This window comes from Hippichthys cyanospilos, chromosome 2, assembly GCF_059441005.1.
Source record: "Hippichthys cyanospilos isolate Australia breed blue-spotted pipefish chromosome 2, RoL_Hcya_1.0, whole genome shotgun sequence".
NCBI lineage: Eukaryota > Metazoa > Chordata > Actinopteri > Syngnathiformes > Syngnathidae > Hippichthys > Hippichthys cyanospilos.
Genome location: NC_142370.1, coordinates 23,259,517 through 23,276,353, shown reverse-complemented (window position 1 = coordinate 23,276,353; position 16,837 = coordinate 23,259,517). Strand labels below are relative to the sequence as shown.

The window sequence follows — 16,837 nt, the reverse complement described above, 5'->3', positions numbered from 1 at the left end:
ATTGTATGATGAAAAAGAGAAAGCTATTTTCAGAATTGCATTTGATCAATAATTTGTATAATACAAGAAAACACACAGACGCGTGTGAACTAGCCAATAGAACAGATGTCAAATTTACTCAAATTTGATAAGGCTTTGGCCCAACACCAGTGATATTGAATTACATTGTGTATGAAATAAGTTATGAATCAGTGATTTTTTTATTTTTATTTTTGACAAACCTTAAGTACTGTAGTAAATGTCTGAACAATGTGATGTTTTTTTTGTTTTTTTTAGATTGAGGTTTAGTTTGCGGCTTATTGTCCAAACTTTACGGGTGCAAGTCTTCCAGTCCAGTTGGAGGATAAAACACACTCGTCTCTGACTCCAATAAACCACATGAATTTTAGCATCTGATATGCCGCAAACGCACGCCAAAATCATAGACCGAAAGCCAACACCCATGCACACACACACACACACACACACACGCACATGCACATACACACAACACAATGTCACCATCTGTGTCACCTCAGCTTTGGCCACAATTGAACCTATTAAAACATGCAGCAATAGCAGGCTGAAAGCTTCTGTGCACACACCCATGCACAAATAGAGCAGCTCACCATACAGTCACTATAAGAAAGGCTTTGGACCTTGGACCCCCTTTGAGATCACAGAACACATACCGTGGCCTTTTACTGTCACTCTCACCCCTTTACACGTGTAACCTGGTGCAGCGCTCAAAGCCAGAGCTAATTAAAGGGCGGTGTGTTCTCAAGACCGGGCTATTGCACTATTTTGGCCCGTATAATTACACACACCACACCACATGTTGTTTTTTTCCAGCATAAACCCAGAATAACCCTGAACAAGTAAGTTACCAGGACCAGCTGCTGAGGAACAGGCCACGTTCACTTTCTCAACACAGAAACACAAGTTAAATCCAGTCTGATGTGTCCATACCCACTGTGCTAGCAGGAGTTTTATCATGCAGAAGCAAAGTCACCATGAGTTATTCCTTTCACGGACTCCTCTCGGCTGTCATCTGTGCAGAGCTTCCCTCGGGCTCACCGCATACTCCTTCGTGCTCACTCTTATTTTAAGTCTCTTCATTTTGATGCTGTGCAGCTGGCCTCCGTTCTCCCTTTACGGACCAACAAACGCTCGTTCCTGGCCCACGGGCAAAGTTCTGAGTGCAAGTTGTCTGATTCAGGAGGTTGTAGCTGCTCTTCAGAGACAGTTGATGGCCTTTTTTGTTCCATTCTATTGGGGTTCATAACCCCAATTCCAATGAAGTTGGGGCAAAAACTGAAAAAAAATCAACCTATACTCAGTTGGGGGACAACACAAAAGATATTTAGTCTTTAAACTGATAAACTATTTTTTTTTGCCAATATTCACTTGTTTTGAGTTTGATTAATGCAACATATTCCAATGATTTGGGGACAAAAGCATGTCCACCACCGTTACATCACCTTTCCCTCTGACAACACTTAATAAATGTTTGTGAACTGAGGACGCCAATTGTTGAAGCTTTGTCGATGGAATTTTTCTTCCCATGCCTGCTTGACGTACAATTTCAGCTCTTCAACATTCCGGGATCTCCATTGTCGGATTTTGCGCTTCATAATGCACCACGCATTCTCAATTACAGACGGGTTCGGACTGCAGGCAGGCCATTTTAGTACCATTAGCACTCCAGTACCTCCCACTCTATCACGAAGCCACTTTGTTGTGACACTTGCACAATGTGTCTCGGCATTATTTGACTGAATTAAACAAGGACGTCCCAGAAAAAAAAGATGTTGCTTGGATGGCAGCGTGTGTCATTCCAACACCTCCATGTACCTTTCATCATTGATGATGCTATCACAGATCTAAAATTTGCCCATCTATGGGCATGAACACTTTACATACATCACAGATTTTGAACGTTGTGCTGGTAACAATCTGTGTAGTCTTTTTCCTCTTTTTACCCAGACTAAACAAAGTCCATGATTTCCAAAAACTTTCAAATGTAGCCACTTCGGAGCATAGCACACTTTCCCACTCTCAATTTCAAATGAAATTGGGCCCCAAAAAAATGCTGGCCTTTCTGGATGTTGTTGATGTATGGCTTTTGCTTTGCATGGTAGAGTCGTAAATTACACCTGTAGATGAAGCGAAGTGTTCCTGAGCCCACGCAGTGCTATTCACACACACACACACACACACACACACACACGCACACACGCACACACACACACACACTATTCCTGAGGTGCCCCCTTTTTTCAAACAACTTCAGTGCTGAAGTTGATACGGTTTTTTCATCCTTGAATGGCGTTAGAGGAAAGCATTATTAGTTGACAACTTTACAGGGTTGCACTATAAGTATAGGCTATGAGGTTGAGAGCTGGAACAGTAACGACAAATGATAAACACTGAAGGGAATTAACATTAGGGTAAAAAAAAAAATGTATGTGGGTGTTCATTTGAGAGAGCCGGTATGCATGTGTACCCACAACATCTCCAGCTAACGAAAACACTCAAATGTGAGTGTTGATTGTTCACTGTGTGGCAAAAATCTCTCACTCTCTCTTTGCTCTCTAAAACATAACAACAACAAACAAAACACAGCATATATTCCCATACACACGCATGAACACACCTACGCACGTGCATCCACACACATACAAAAATACACTGCCTTTTAATATGGCATCATTTTGTGTGCCAAAAGGTTACTGCCGCAATTTTTGGTTTTTGTTATTTGCACTTTGTCTAGGTGAATGAGTGTCTGCTCAGTAGTGGAGAAGTTAAAATTGTATTATGCCACATAGCAAAGCAGAGTAGCAACAATTGTGGTGTAAGATACTGCATGATGATAGTCTACACATTGGAGTCACATGCTTAATTATTATCTAAGATGGATTACAGGGGAAGGGAGCAGACGAAATATGGAAGAAAAGAAGCTAATACTGTACAGGATCTTTATTATGCCATTTGAAAAGTGACAGCGAAGGAAAGCCGCTTGGAGAAAACCAATCTGTGCATCTTTGTGGTAGAATGCAGCGCTTGGGCTTTGTGTCAAAGCATTTGGATGCTCTTTGGAGCTTTATTGTACTGTATATGTGAGCATCACAGCATTGCATCAAAGCCCGTAGTGCTCCAAGAAATTCATTTCCTGAGCTTCAGCAATACTTAGTGATGAATGTGACAGCTGTGCCGCCCCTGCGTGTGTGTGTGTGTGTGTGTGTGTGTGTGTGTGTGTGCGCGCGCGCCTGTGTGTCACAGTCTCATCTGGCACTGACAAAGCAGAGCTCTCTAATTTGGGGAAAATGGAGACTACTTACACTGTGCTCACTCAGCCAAACACAATTATACACTTTAGAAGACAGAGATTGTTAGGAGGGGAGTCTGATTCTCTGATTGAAATCTGACTGTAAGATTCTGCTTTGTCAGGCCCAGACCTCTGCACAAAGCAGCCGCAATGCCACAGAATGAACTTTTTGCAGTTTTGTGTCACCACTTGACAACTTTTTGATTGTGTCCTGACCGCCTCAAATCTTGGACCAAAATTCACCTGTTAGGATGATCTTCATTTCTTTAATTTTTTTTTTTTCCCCAAACATCTACCACCGAATCTGGCTGTCCAGTTTGGATAAATGTTGTACTGTGTATGAAAAACATCCATTGTGATCTAGACACTGCCTCCAAGCCATAACGGTTTAAAAGACAAAAGAATTTGACTCAATATGTCTGAACACACATTTTGCTGTCCTTCTCACCACACTCTTTCTTCCCACTGACCTCTTTTTCCCCTCTTGCATAGCAGTGAGAGCGTGAAGTACGTCTTTTTCAACGTACTCCCAAACACGCTCGCTCGCATAAATCCACACGCACACACATAAACTCAGGTCTTCCAACTGGTGCGCTTAATGTCCCATTTGCTTGACATGACATGCCTTGTCTGCCACGCAGGGATGGAATATTTATAGGGTCCTTTTACATTTGAAATCAAGACCTAATTTGGAACACGGCAGTGAGCCATTGAGTCGGCCTGCGAGATGCTGTCTTTCCCAGGCCGTGGCTCTGCTGGGGCTCTTGTTGAGGGACGTTAGCGCTCTCTTTAGTATCCAGACATGCTAATGATATGCGCTAATGTACAATGGGTTAGTACATGCTCACAGTATCGCGCAATATTCTGGGTGCAGCTATTAGTTCTCATTGGGCCGTTTGTTTTGTCAAACCTCGTGTGCATTTTTGTATGACCCGTGCTTACTTGTTTTGCTTGTCTGTGATCTTGTATACGTCTGTCGGTGTGCATGTAAGCATCATGCACACTGCCGTGGTGTATGGCAGGTTTAGTGGCTAAAGCTATCCACTGGGTAAACAGCCTGTGTTTGGATTTGAAAACTGAGAGTAGGCATGAGATTTCAGGTAATTCCACCTTTACAATCAGTGGAGCCCTACGGTGTTTACCCATTACTCCCGCAACCAACTTGTTTTCATGGTTAAGATAGGAGGCTCGGTGGAGCAGTGGTTAGCACGTCCGCCTCACAGTTCAGGGACCCGAGTTCAAATCCACCTCACTCCGGCCTTCCTGTAGAGTTTGCATGTTCTCCCTGAGTCCACTTGGGTTCTCTCGGGCAATCCGGCTTCCTCCCACTCTCCAAAGAACATGCATGGCAGTTCAGGGTGTCCCCCGCCTACTGCCCGAAGTCAGCTGGGATAGACACCAGCAAGCCTGCGACCCTTGTGAGGATAGAAAGAGAGCTCTAGGAAATGGACGGACGGACTTGTAACAGGCTGCCGTTTCTAGGGCACCGCTGGCATACAAGAGAACGCTTGCACTGCCACACAAAGTGACATACAGGCAAAAAATCAACTAGGTGAAGCAAAATTCCTTCCACATTTTTGGCACGATCTAAATACTGATTCCAATGCTGCATTTTGCACAATGTGTTTTAAAAATGAACAGGTAACATTTCAACATGGATTTTACGAAAATTATTTATCAGTCAACACTATTTTGTTAAGTTAAAAGAGGGCATGCAATGTTGAGGGTTATTCAACTTAGCTGTCAGAAGAGTCCAATCATTAGCTTTTTTTTAGCCTGTGAATTGAAAGCTTCAGCCTTTTGTTTTGTTGGTGTTCAGATAATGTTATGCTTTATTTTCTGTAAAAATGTACCACCAGTGAGTCCCTGCTCTTTGTGCTGCTTTATAAAGCATCACAATCTGGTAACTTTGACGGTCTCATGCTTTTTTATGAGCGTTGTTCTCACTGCCCTTGTAAAACCCCTCATGGTCTATTTTATGAGTTCCTCATGTTTGTTGCCTTTCTGTTGCACTGGGAGCTTGGGAGAAAAAGTAACAAGTCAGTGAGCGCAAGCTGAGTAACCCAGCCATTCAACAACTCTACATAATGTCTGTAATAATCTAGGAGGAAGTTGGGCTGCCTTCCAATGTGGCATGAAAATACAAACACTGCATATTTGTAGTTTTACTGTATGCGCCCATGACTGTCTTTAATCAGCACTCCCCCCAGGTGGGAGGATGTGTACCCCCTCCGCCCGACTCTGAATACAGTTGTTCTTTTTATAACGCCAATGCTGTTGGCCCAAAGTGCACACACTCATGTTCATCAAGAGGGCACAGACCATACTTGTGGTTCTACAGTACTTGTTTGTTGATATCACTGATAATATATGGCCACATTTGAAATGTCTTATAGAAAGCCACTATGTTAAGTTACCCTTTAGACTGCTTTTGAAACAGGGACCCACTTTTGTGCCGCATCATTTTGTATGTGGACAATCTGCGTAGAATGAGATATTTATGGCGTGCCCCCCTGCTTTCCACACCGACCATAAATAAGATTGTCATCCATAAAAATTGTATACCTAAAACTCTATCCTTTTTAACTTTGACACAAGGAAAAAGCAATACAAAAAAACAACTTTCACCAACAACTATTCTACAGCATTTAAACAGGTTAAAAGGTGGGTCAAACACACGGCCTGCGGGCTAGTTCCGGCCCACAAATGGGTTTTAATCTGGCCCACGAGGTGATTTTGTGAAGTACATCAGTTTATATATTTTTTTCTTTCATAAATGAAAAACTTGTAATGTTGTCTGATTATTAGTAAGATAAAATTAGTTTGACACCCTTGGTAAACAGAAAAAAAACTGCATTCAAGTGCAAAAAAAATCCAAACAAAAGCCAATCCTTATTTTATCACAATGACACTTCACATAGCAAAAACATTTTTTAGTTTGAGAATCGCTGCCATTACGTTGGTGGATGGTGGGCTTTTCAAGTCAACTTACTCTTGTATTCCCTTGCAGCTGGCACCCAGAAGTGATGAATCCCGATCTTTGCACCTATATGAAGATTTGGACCGGCCACACCCCACACACTCTAGGTAAGAGCTTGTATTTCTTCACCACTGCAAGTGGAGAAGGCAGGATTCATGGCGATCTTTGTGCCCCCCCAAACACACGCACACATACACAGACATACACGGCCCAAGCTAATCCTCTTTGGAGCTCATAATTAAATCTGGAGTGTTTGCCTTGGGAGTGTCTACTCATCCCAGGAATAGGACTGATCAGGTCTCCAGAGAGCACGGCCGCCGCAGACAGCTTATGCGTAGAAGCGGCCCGAGGACGCTCAGCACTCGTCAGGCTCGCGCAGCCTTTCCTGCGGCTTTACCGTCGCTGTCTTCACTCTTTGTGTTTGTTTAGCTGCTCTCTTGTCAAATTAGGAACATAAACACGTGTGGCTCATCAGTTCTCTGTAGAAGGTTTCAAATTAGTGCCACGCCGGCAGAGGGATGCAAGGTGAATGTAGAGAGGGCACCAGTCGGGAGATGAGGAGAGAGAAAAGTCATTTCACGGCTTATTGGACCGCTTGATATAACTGAAAGCAGGGAACAAACTAAGAGGGCACATCACAGAGCAGAAGAAGGAGTAAGGAATTATTCAAATGGAGACTTGATAACATTGGATAGTTAAGAAATAACTTTTTTTTTTTTTCTTACAATGTCGTCTGACAAAGATATGTCACATTAGCAGGAGAGTTTGTATCCAAGAGCAGATAGGACACAGAAGTGGAAAAGTAGAAAGGCTAATAGACACAAGTCCAACATTACTATAAGTAAGAAACTAACTCCTAGAAAGAAACCACTCAAGACTCGGAACCTAAACTTAGAAACTAGGAAGACCAATTGACACGATAGTTTGAGAGCTCTACTTGATATTTTGACACGTCACTGTGAACCTTGGGCTCAAATAATGTTAGACATCAATCTCATGTGACAGAATCCAGCAAACTAAAGAACCATAGCAAATCCATGGCAACTGATACTGTAGTCAAGTCAAGTCATCAAGGAGCAAGCCAATCACAACAGTGAATAAAGGAGCATATGACAAAGGCTATAAGTTCATAAAAATAGTACAGTGGTTCCTTGAGATCTGAAATTAATTCATTCTGGGATATTTTTTTCATATCTTGAGTCCAGTTTATGTAAATTATCGAATTAGTACCAAGCAAAAAAAGTACAAAAAGAAAGCATGAGCAGAAGAGGAGGAAAGCAAACAGCAGAAAACAACACAGTATGAACTAAACGGCAGAAAGTGCAGGTTGGAGGAGGGGGCGGTGTTCGGTTTTAAGAAATAGAATCTTTGATACATAAAAATTCTTCAAGGATATCATCGGGGCCAGGAGGGTGAGCACAGGCATTATCCAGCACCAGCAGACATTTCAGAGGGAAGCGATTCTCTTGCAGATAGTATTTCTTCACAGTCGGACTGGAACACAGGTTGACCCACAATGAAAAAATTTCCTCTGATCTTGAGGAGAAAGCTCATCACACTCAGGAAACCTGAATGGCACAGAAGGTTGATTGTGAAGTCGGCTGAAGTGGAGTGTAGAGGCCCCTTGTCGATATCTGGCACTCTCAGAAGAGCCTATATGGACGACCTTACAGTGACGGCAACCTCTTTTCCTGGCTGCAGGGGCTACAGTGGCTCATCTCTTGGACAACGATGAGTTTTAAGCCCACCGGGTCTAGGTCTTTGGTCTTGAAGAAAGACAGGGTGATCACGAGGTTCCGCTTTACGAGAGGAGGGACACCAATTCCAAAGGTGACAAAAAAAAAACTCTTAAAAGTTTGGTGTAGGTCTTCAATTGCTCCTTGAGGGACTTTGATGCACTCCAAACCAAGGCTGAGCTGACATGTCTCACAGCAATAGATGCCAGGAAATTCAACACCTGGATCTACCGACATGGAGTCCTGCCAAGACTCCTTTGGCCCCTGCTTGTCTGCGAGGGGCCCCTGTCAATGGTGGAGACACTGGAAGAGAGCATCAGTCAGTTTTTCATCAGGTGGCTTGGGCTCCCTCAGCAGCATTACCATTCCACCATGCTGCAGCTTCCAATCAGCAACCTGTTGTAACGGGACTCCACTGACAAAGGAGTCACCATAGCAGGGATCCTGGTGAAAAACATGAGGAAGTGGAAGGCACAAGAAGCCGTTGACAGAGCAGAGACACGACCGCAGCATAACATCTTGGTAGGCAACACAGCAGTAGGTGGTAGCTTCCCCAAGCCTTGGTACAACAAAGCGAGCAGAATGGAGAAACATCAAATGGTACAGGATGTGATCAGAGCTGAGGTGGAGGAGGATCGGTGGGTCTAGATGGGGGCTATGGACAAACAAGGCGCCTGGACGAGGTGGGAGCACGTCGAGCAGCAAAAAGAAAATCACCCGCCCAAAGCTTTGGAGACTCGGACCTCAGCACATAGAGTTCCTCATCCAGTCAGTATATGATGTTCTCCCTAGCTGAAGCACTTTGTAGTGCTAGGGCTTGGCAGAGATTGCAGCATGCCAGCTGTGCATGAAGAGAGCCACGCGAGAGCACATTGTCAGTGCTGAACGCCTTGAGAGTAGCACAGTATTGCTGGCGTCACGACCAGGTCCTCAGGGCTCTGGTGGACACGCTCAGCACAGCAATTACTAACTGCAAATACCAGCACACCGGAAAGCAGTCCATCACCTTCTTCAGAGCTGGGGAGAAGGCACAACATCAGCTATGTTCCTCTGGAGAGCTCTTCACCACCGCACGAGACTGGAAACTCCATGTCGACCTGGGAAGACAGCTCAAGTTCTCGGCGAACATTTCCGCCACTTGACTTTGCCCAGAGATTGTGTTAACATTGGAGTCAACAAAACAAGTGGTCCTGGTTGAGCTTACTGTCTCCCAGGAAGACACTATGGAGGAGGCCCAAGAACGCAAGACGGCCAAATATGCTGAGCTGGCGACCGAGTGCCAGAGCAGTGGGGGGAAAGACTGCTGCAAACCATACAAGGTGGAGGGCCAAGGTTTTGCTGGACAGTCAGTCCCCCCAAAGCCAAAAACTCTTTGAAGTAAAATTTTAGGTCAGCTGCGCGGAAGAGCCATCAAGACCATCATTAGGCCCTCTCACACCGCAGGAACTCTTCTGCTGTAGCCTGGTAGCGTGAGTTTCTCTTTCCGTTCACACTAAAAAACCGTCATTGTAGGGAATGTTTCCCGCTACTCTATTTGGAACCTTCTGAGCTCCTAGTTGCTACTAGGGTCTCCTCCTCCGTACCCGGGTAGCTGTTTATGGTGTTTCAGATATTTATTCCATTATTTAATTTAGTCTTGCCCTTAAACTGGCTGCTTGTCATAAGTTTGGCACACAAGTTCAATTTTAATTTGACTCAAGAAGTTCAACAGAAGGAAAGAGAGTCAGAAGTGTGATACTTTATCACAGCAAGAGGAGTAGACAACATAAATATACTCTAAAAGTGTTGTGGTTTTATTGTTTTTTCTTCAAGGTGAGAAAAAGAGGAGCGAATCAAGCCAACACAGCAGAACATGTCTTTGATAGTCAAAGTTGAATTTAGTGTAAAACCCCTTGGGTGCTTCCATTAGTGAAAGCCATTTCCTCTCCAAATGAGTGTGGCTCCGCCATTGGCCTGTCTCTCATTAGCATACATTTGGGCTGCCTTTGTGTGGAGATGGCGGGGGCTGCAGCTGGAAAGATGGGAGGGAGAGATAGAGAGTATGTGGGCGGGCGTACGTACGGGCATGTCTGCATGTTGGAATAATTTACAAGCAAAGCACCCCACAGATGGAATCGCATAGACAAGGTTGTACTTGGAGACAGGCTTAAAATTGGGGCCAAATACATTGAGTGTCAATCTGTATGTGCAACTTAATCCCCCAAAATGAAAAGCCGTCTTTTTGGTCTGATGCCACATGATGTCGGGACCAAAATCTATCAGTTTTGTGTATTCCCCTCGTGTTATTCCTGTGGTAGTCGTCATTGTCATTTGGGCTGTACTCAAAGAAAGTGGAATTTATGCCAGTCTAGTCAACAGGATTTTACGCGTTTTCACATGGAGAGCCTTGGAGGAGAATGGTGTCGCTTAGCGCTCTGTTAGATGAGAGCCGCAAGCCAGTCCGAGGCTACAGGCCATGTATGCACACTGACATATGGACAACATTAAGACCAATTCAAAGCAGCAGGTCAGGGCTGCAATGACCCAGCCCCAGGTTATCCAATCCCAGCCCCCCTGAATTGTTCCCGGTAGGTGATTGGATTAGTGGCGATTCTTTATTTTGATTGTGGCAACATCGAACTCGTGGTTAAGGGTTGTATTGGCAAAGCATTTTTTAAGTGTAAATCGTATAATTTTCTCCAAAATCTACAGTGTGTTTGAACATATTTGAAAATGTATACATTTGAACATGCACAATCTTTTGGCACACTTTAAATCCTTTAATTTCTCTAAAAATCAACAGTACACCTAATCAGGAGTACCTTATGTATAGCTCTCAAATTGAAGTTGAATAAATTTTGACTCATTTGCCGTACTGGTTTGTTTCCCTTAACCTCTGTCTTTTGCTGTCATTACTGCTGGTCAAATTCATTGTTACCATGAAATGTCATAGAAGTGTGGCGTTTTAATCAACAAAAGACAGCTTCTTGGCTGTCCTAAAGTACTCACAGTGGATTTTTACAGACATGGGTTTTTTTAGCCCCTTTAGTTTCCCTGCCATGTCTCAGTATGTGAACCTTTCGGAAGTAAAGACAAAAACGGGAGAATAGAAGAAACTCAGCATGTGGTTGATGTTAGCTCCCATTTGCTCTCAGTTGTGGTCAGTGGGGTATTTGAACCATGCTTGTCATCCATCTTTTTGATGTCACAGCTTGTGAAGTAATCGTCACTTTCTGCTATCCGGATGCTGAAGGACTCATTCTGAGCTCATGCAGCTCATTGCAGCTCATTTAATTATCATAAACTGTTCTGGAGCTGTCATATTTTTTCCCCTTTTCAATAGCTACCTCTACCTCTAACAGTGAATAATGAAACAATGTGCCGGGATTATGGCCTGTAAGTCCCCGTGCTGTGCCCCTGGCCCCTTTCTTATTGGCTGGCCCCTTTGAAGGTGTACAGAGACAGCCGTGTTTGTCCAGCTAACCGCATTTGATCTCATGGAGTCAGCGGTCGGAAATGAACGCTCTTTTGCTGGCTTTGTCCCATCGTGGCTGAGACGCCTGTGGTGCAACCAGTTTACATGATTGCAGTGATTCGATAAATTTTCCCACTCGTATTTGTATGGCTCATCTGTTTATTTCTCTCTTTCTGCATCCGTTTGCCACAAGTCCTCCCTGAGCTGGGAATGGACCAATAAAATATTCCCGTTATACCTAAATTAAATGTGTCCCTGCAAACTCAATAAGTAATACATATCCTGCCGTGTATACGACAATGTGGTATTCCAGAAATTTGCATTTAGAAGTTAAAATTCCCATCCACCCCGAAAAGCGAGTAGAATAATATCAGCAAGTGGCAAACTTTATATGGCCTGTCAAGCCTCGAGGAAACTCAACACGGGCTGCTACAGCGCCTGAGCCTTCCTACATTTGGAGACTGAGAAATCCATCTGCTTTTGTCATTAAACAGTAATGCCGCAGATTTTCATCTTTCGGCATGGCTCTGTTCCACAATCACTCTCCTTCGTCCCGAGCATGACCTCTGAAAACCTTTGTCCCTCCTTCCCCCAATACAGAGATGAGTCTGACGGCGATTGCTGTATAACTTTCCTGCTGCCATAATTTCTTACTCCAATAAAATGTGTGCCCATTCACATATACACAAACGCAGGTCCTGATGATGTTTGTGCATATGGGGCGGGCCGGTTCCTACTCAGCTGCATCCAGGTGTGCACGTGCTCTGTCAGTTGTTTGATTGTCAGGACCGGGAAATCTTGGAGGTTTAGCCCCCAACGCTACTACTGCTATTGGGACTAAATTGTAGACTTAAATATACTAACAAGGCTACAACGAAATCAACTACTACCACTACAACTACTCTTACAACTAAACCTGCCATTACTACTATCAAATCTACTTCTACTACTGCTAATGCTATCTTTCACTTACCTCTGCAGTTGCGTAGTAAGGCTGAGTGCATTTCGAGTGAATGCATTGTGGAGTCAGCGCAATGAACAAAGTTGAGTTGTTCTTCCCTCTCTGATCTGTCTACCCTTCCAGACGGCGTTAGCTCAGCTAAGTTAAATTGGTTGAATTAGTTAGTGGACAATTGCTTCTATGATTCTACATTCTATGCATGTCAAACCTCTTTTCGATGCACAAACAACAGCCACTCCTTATATGGCCAGGTGTACCTATTGTTGACATAGCCTGGTTTGAATAGGGTGGCTGCCATGGGGGCTCCAGTGGCAAAAGGTCTGCTTTGTGTAACCCGTGTAATTAAGCTTAAATTGATTTTATACATGCAAATGTGCACAGCCGTTCTTGGACTCGGGAATAGGGTGCTAATTCTGCTGCTAATTCTCTAATCACCAAAGTAGTGGTGCCCACCACCCATTGCAAACATTAAAGAGACTTCTGGCACCACACAAACTTTTGTGTTACAACAATTAAGTCATGATAACTCCTCTCTACCGAATGTTCAATAGTGACACTAAGAAATATTTTGAATGTGTTTCATGTTCGTACGCAGTTCAACTTGCATTATCAATGTTTTGCAAAGAATGGTGATTTTGCTTCTTTTATTTTTTTATTGTATTCCATCCAAACTAAGTTCTTATCTTTGCTACTCCTTTACCCGTAGTTTAGTGTCTTTGTAATGTACCTGATTAAACGTCCTTGTAGTTTAAAGAAAGCGGCTTAATATGAAACCTTGTTTGTATAGTGTGTGTGTTTAAATCAAGTTATTTCCCCTCTAAATTTCAAAATTGAACTCAAACCTCTCCAAGTGTAGCATCCTTCTAACTTAATGACTGACTTCCAAGTTTTTCACCTGTTAGCTGTTTACAATTGATCCAGAAACAGATGTGCTCTGGTAGGCGCTTTAAGTTTAATGCAGGAAATTAAACTCAAGCTGCAATTAATTAAGTAAATGACCATATTTGCTAGACAAGGTTTATGGAGTCTTGAGAACTCCCCATCCACACTTTGCATAATTTGTGGCCTTAAATCTGTTTAAGTGAGCATGAACATGACTTACAATAAATAAGCAAACTAGTGTACTTCTTAGTGACCATGTGAATGGAAATGGCCGTTTTACATGCAACACATATTGCCATTGACGTTTTCTGTATGCAGGGAGTGTCTGTTTCATGTCACTCGACCTGCAGGTTTGTGGTCGCTGGCAGATGTGCTCACATACGCATCTGCATGCTCCCCATCCCTGCAATTAGTACATTAATTCATTTTGCAAATCACACATATGTGAAATGTATCAGTGTATAACAAAAAAAAACAAACAAAACAAAACAAAACAAAAATCACACACAAAGGATTCTCATGCTACGAGAAATAAGAAATAAGAAAAAAAAATGACTGGTTGCAATTGATGGAAAGATAAATGCGGCCAAGTACAGACATATCCCAGAAGAAAACCTCCTCCAGAGTGCTGGAGACTTCAGACTGGGTCGAAGGTTCACCTTTCAACACAGCAATGACACTTAAATACACACAAAATAAACAAAAGAGTGACTTCAAAACAACTATGCGACCATTTGTGACTGGCCAGCCAGGACCCGGACCTAAGCCTAATCTATCATCACTGGATAGACTTCAAAATGTCTCTTGACCAACGTTCACCATCCAACCTGACAGAAATGGAGAGGATCTGCGAGGAGGACTGACAGAAGCTCTCCAAATGCAGGTGTGAAAAACTTGCATCATTCCCGAAAAGACTCATGGCTGTGGTGATTCTGAAGATTTATGGTCATACAATAATTCAGTTTTCCTTTTTAATACATCTTCAAAAACTTCCACATTCCAGATGTCATCAAAGACAACCAGCGCAGCTAACTTGCCAGTATCTGTAGCTTTGCTGGCCCGAGTATGAGTAAGAGACCCCCCCCCCCAACACATGATTTTCTCCTACGATGTCATCATCGGAAGTCCGGAGTGCATTTTCGAGAAGTAGAATGAACATTTTTGATTTTGTCAAATGGCTGCTATGACACAATGAGTGAACAGTTTTGAATGGGTCTAAATACTTTCCATACCTACTGTAGCTCCCTGTATCTGCTGATGTACTTACTTAACAGCTGAGAGCCTAAATAGTCCCTTGAGAGTAAACAGACCAACAGTGGCCTCAAAGAGATGCACAGTTTCCGAGTTCCTGGGTCCAAAGCGCCTTTCACATCGCTTTGCTTTTGATTTTTTTTTTTTTTTGTATGGAAGAGGTTGCATTGCAGCGGTTGGATGTGTTGACCGGTTTCCTGTTTCGGGATTTTGTTTTAATTATAAATTGTTTGTTTTTGCTCAAATATTGCACAGAAAATGTCCCATGCAGCTTTCTCTTCTCTTGCGATTTAATTGTTACCATCAAAAAGTGATTTTCCATTATTGGTCACTAGAATTCAGCCTCCAACCAAATTGTATGGTTGCGTTAAACTAACGTCTCAAAAGCAAGTCAATATTACAGCACAGTGTTAAGTTTTTTTTTTTAAATTGATTTCATCAATTGGGAAAAAGTAGTAAGTCACTATTGGGTGAGTTGTTGTAGTAGTAGTGGTCATAGCCGGGTATCCTCCACAACGGCTGTCCGTTCAACCGGTCCCAATTCTGTACCATGCTAAATCCAAACGCTACATTTTTGTGGAAACGGATCTTAACATTCCGCAGCAGCGCATATGTCGTGCGTGACTCCACCGCCACCTCTGCTGAAAGACAAAGCTGCGCTGTTCATTCTTAGGACCACCTGTGTGTATCACTCTGTTTGGGTGGTCAAAACGCACACACATTCCGTGGTATCACTCCAGCTCACCGCAGTCCTGGAATATCCTGTTGCCAAGGCTGAATTTACTGGAAGTCAGTGCTTAATTTGCAGTCAGTGAGACAATCTGATTGGGAGGTCAACAGGTGTTGATCTGGACTCGGGACGGGCAATCGGCGAACATTCAATGAACCCCCTCCACATTTCTCTAAATCCTTCTTGTGGGGACTTCTAATCTTATTTGATCTAATTCGATCCTAATCTTTTATGGATAGTATGTGGCAGCCAGACACTTCCAACTGATACTCACGCGCGCGCGCGCGCACACACACCAGTTCAAACCAGTACAGTCCTCTGCGGTCAACTCGGCTAATGGCTTTTTCGTCTGTCTTTTTCAGGAGGGACCCATATGATTACCCGACCCACTCTCGATCCGCACGCTCCCAAGATCACTACCGCGACAAAAGTCAGTCCGTCCATAACTCGGTGTCCCACAACCAGCGTCACTACAACTCATCTCCCCATGGCGGACAACAATACGGTACGGCCACGGATCAGGACAATCTTCCCTCCTCCGCTACCGGCCGCAAAGGTCGCCACTACTATGAGGCCGTAGGGAACGGGGGAAGCGGCTACCGGCATGCCAGCCCGGGGCGTTACGCAAGCCCTGATCGCTATGGCTACGGAGATGACAGACAGCCTGATCCAAGACGGAAAAACGCCGTGATAGGTGCTGTTTAATTTAATCTATTTACAACTGTGTGTTGTTTTTTTGTTTTTTTTTCACTCCAGTGAAATATTATGCAGAAGCGTTTTTGTTTGTTTGTTTTCCCAACCAAGGATAGCCAAAAAGCAGGCTGCTGTAAATTTACAAGCATGTGGATGTAATTAAAATCTTGTAAAATTGTGACATTTAGGCCGGGTATTTAAATGACTCTTGGAGCAAAACAATCAATGTTTATTCACCGACGTAATTGGCTTCACTGGATAGAATGTTAAGCGAGCGCACCTCAACCCACTAGTGTAGCAGGATGTCAAATCACAGTACAGGACAAGAATTTGATGTCCATTGCAAGTATCCTTTTGGCACACATTTTGCATTTGCAAATGATATGACTGTTTTTAGTAATAATTTGTGTTTTCTTTCCTAATAAAATGTAAAATGTTTGATCGAGCGCAGACTATAAATGACTCCATACACCGTGACTCTATCAATTAATTTCACATTCATTTTTATAGAAACATTTTGCATGAATAAATATGGAAATGTTCTCTCTGTGGTTTGCTTGTTCACACGCATGCATATTTCAAATGTTCAGTCCAGCTCATACAACTTCATTAGTCATCACTTTCTAATATTCCGCCTAATATCCCTGCACCTCATCTCCCATAAATGAGCTCTGTGACGACAACTGAAAGAAGTAGCCAGTGTTCTGATAAGGACCAAATCAGCAGCAGCAATTAGATCTCCTCCAGGATGATGATTATGGCCCAATTTGCTCTCCGAAAAAAAGATGGCACTGATTGGCAAAATTAGTCCTGAAAAGGCGATAATTACTGTGGAGTGGGGCT

General features: G+C 43.3%; 1 protein-coding gene across 2 annotated transcripts in view; it reads left to right on the top strand.

The window, feature by feature from the left end:
- Positions 1-16,537, top strand: part of LOC148427885 (partitioning defective 3 homolog B-like) — a 96,320-nt gene extending 79,783 nt beyond the window's left edge. For both annotated transcript variants that reach the window (XM_088408547.1, XM_088408546.1), the window contains 2 exons: positions 6,318-6,394; positions 15,664-16,537. In XM_088408547.1, the coding sequence (XP_088264673.1) occupies positions 6,318-6,394; positions 15,664-16,006 (420 nt within the window). In that variant the 3' untranslated portion in view covers positions 16,007-16,537. The remainder of the gene's footprint in view (positions 1-6,317; positions 6,395-15,663) is intronic.
- Positions 16,538-16,837: the final 300 nt, after the last annotated feature.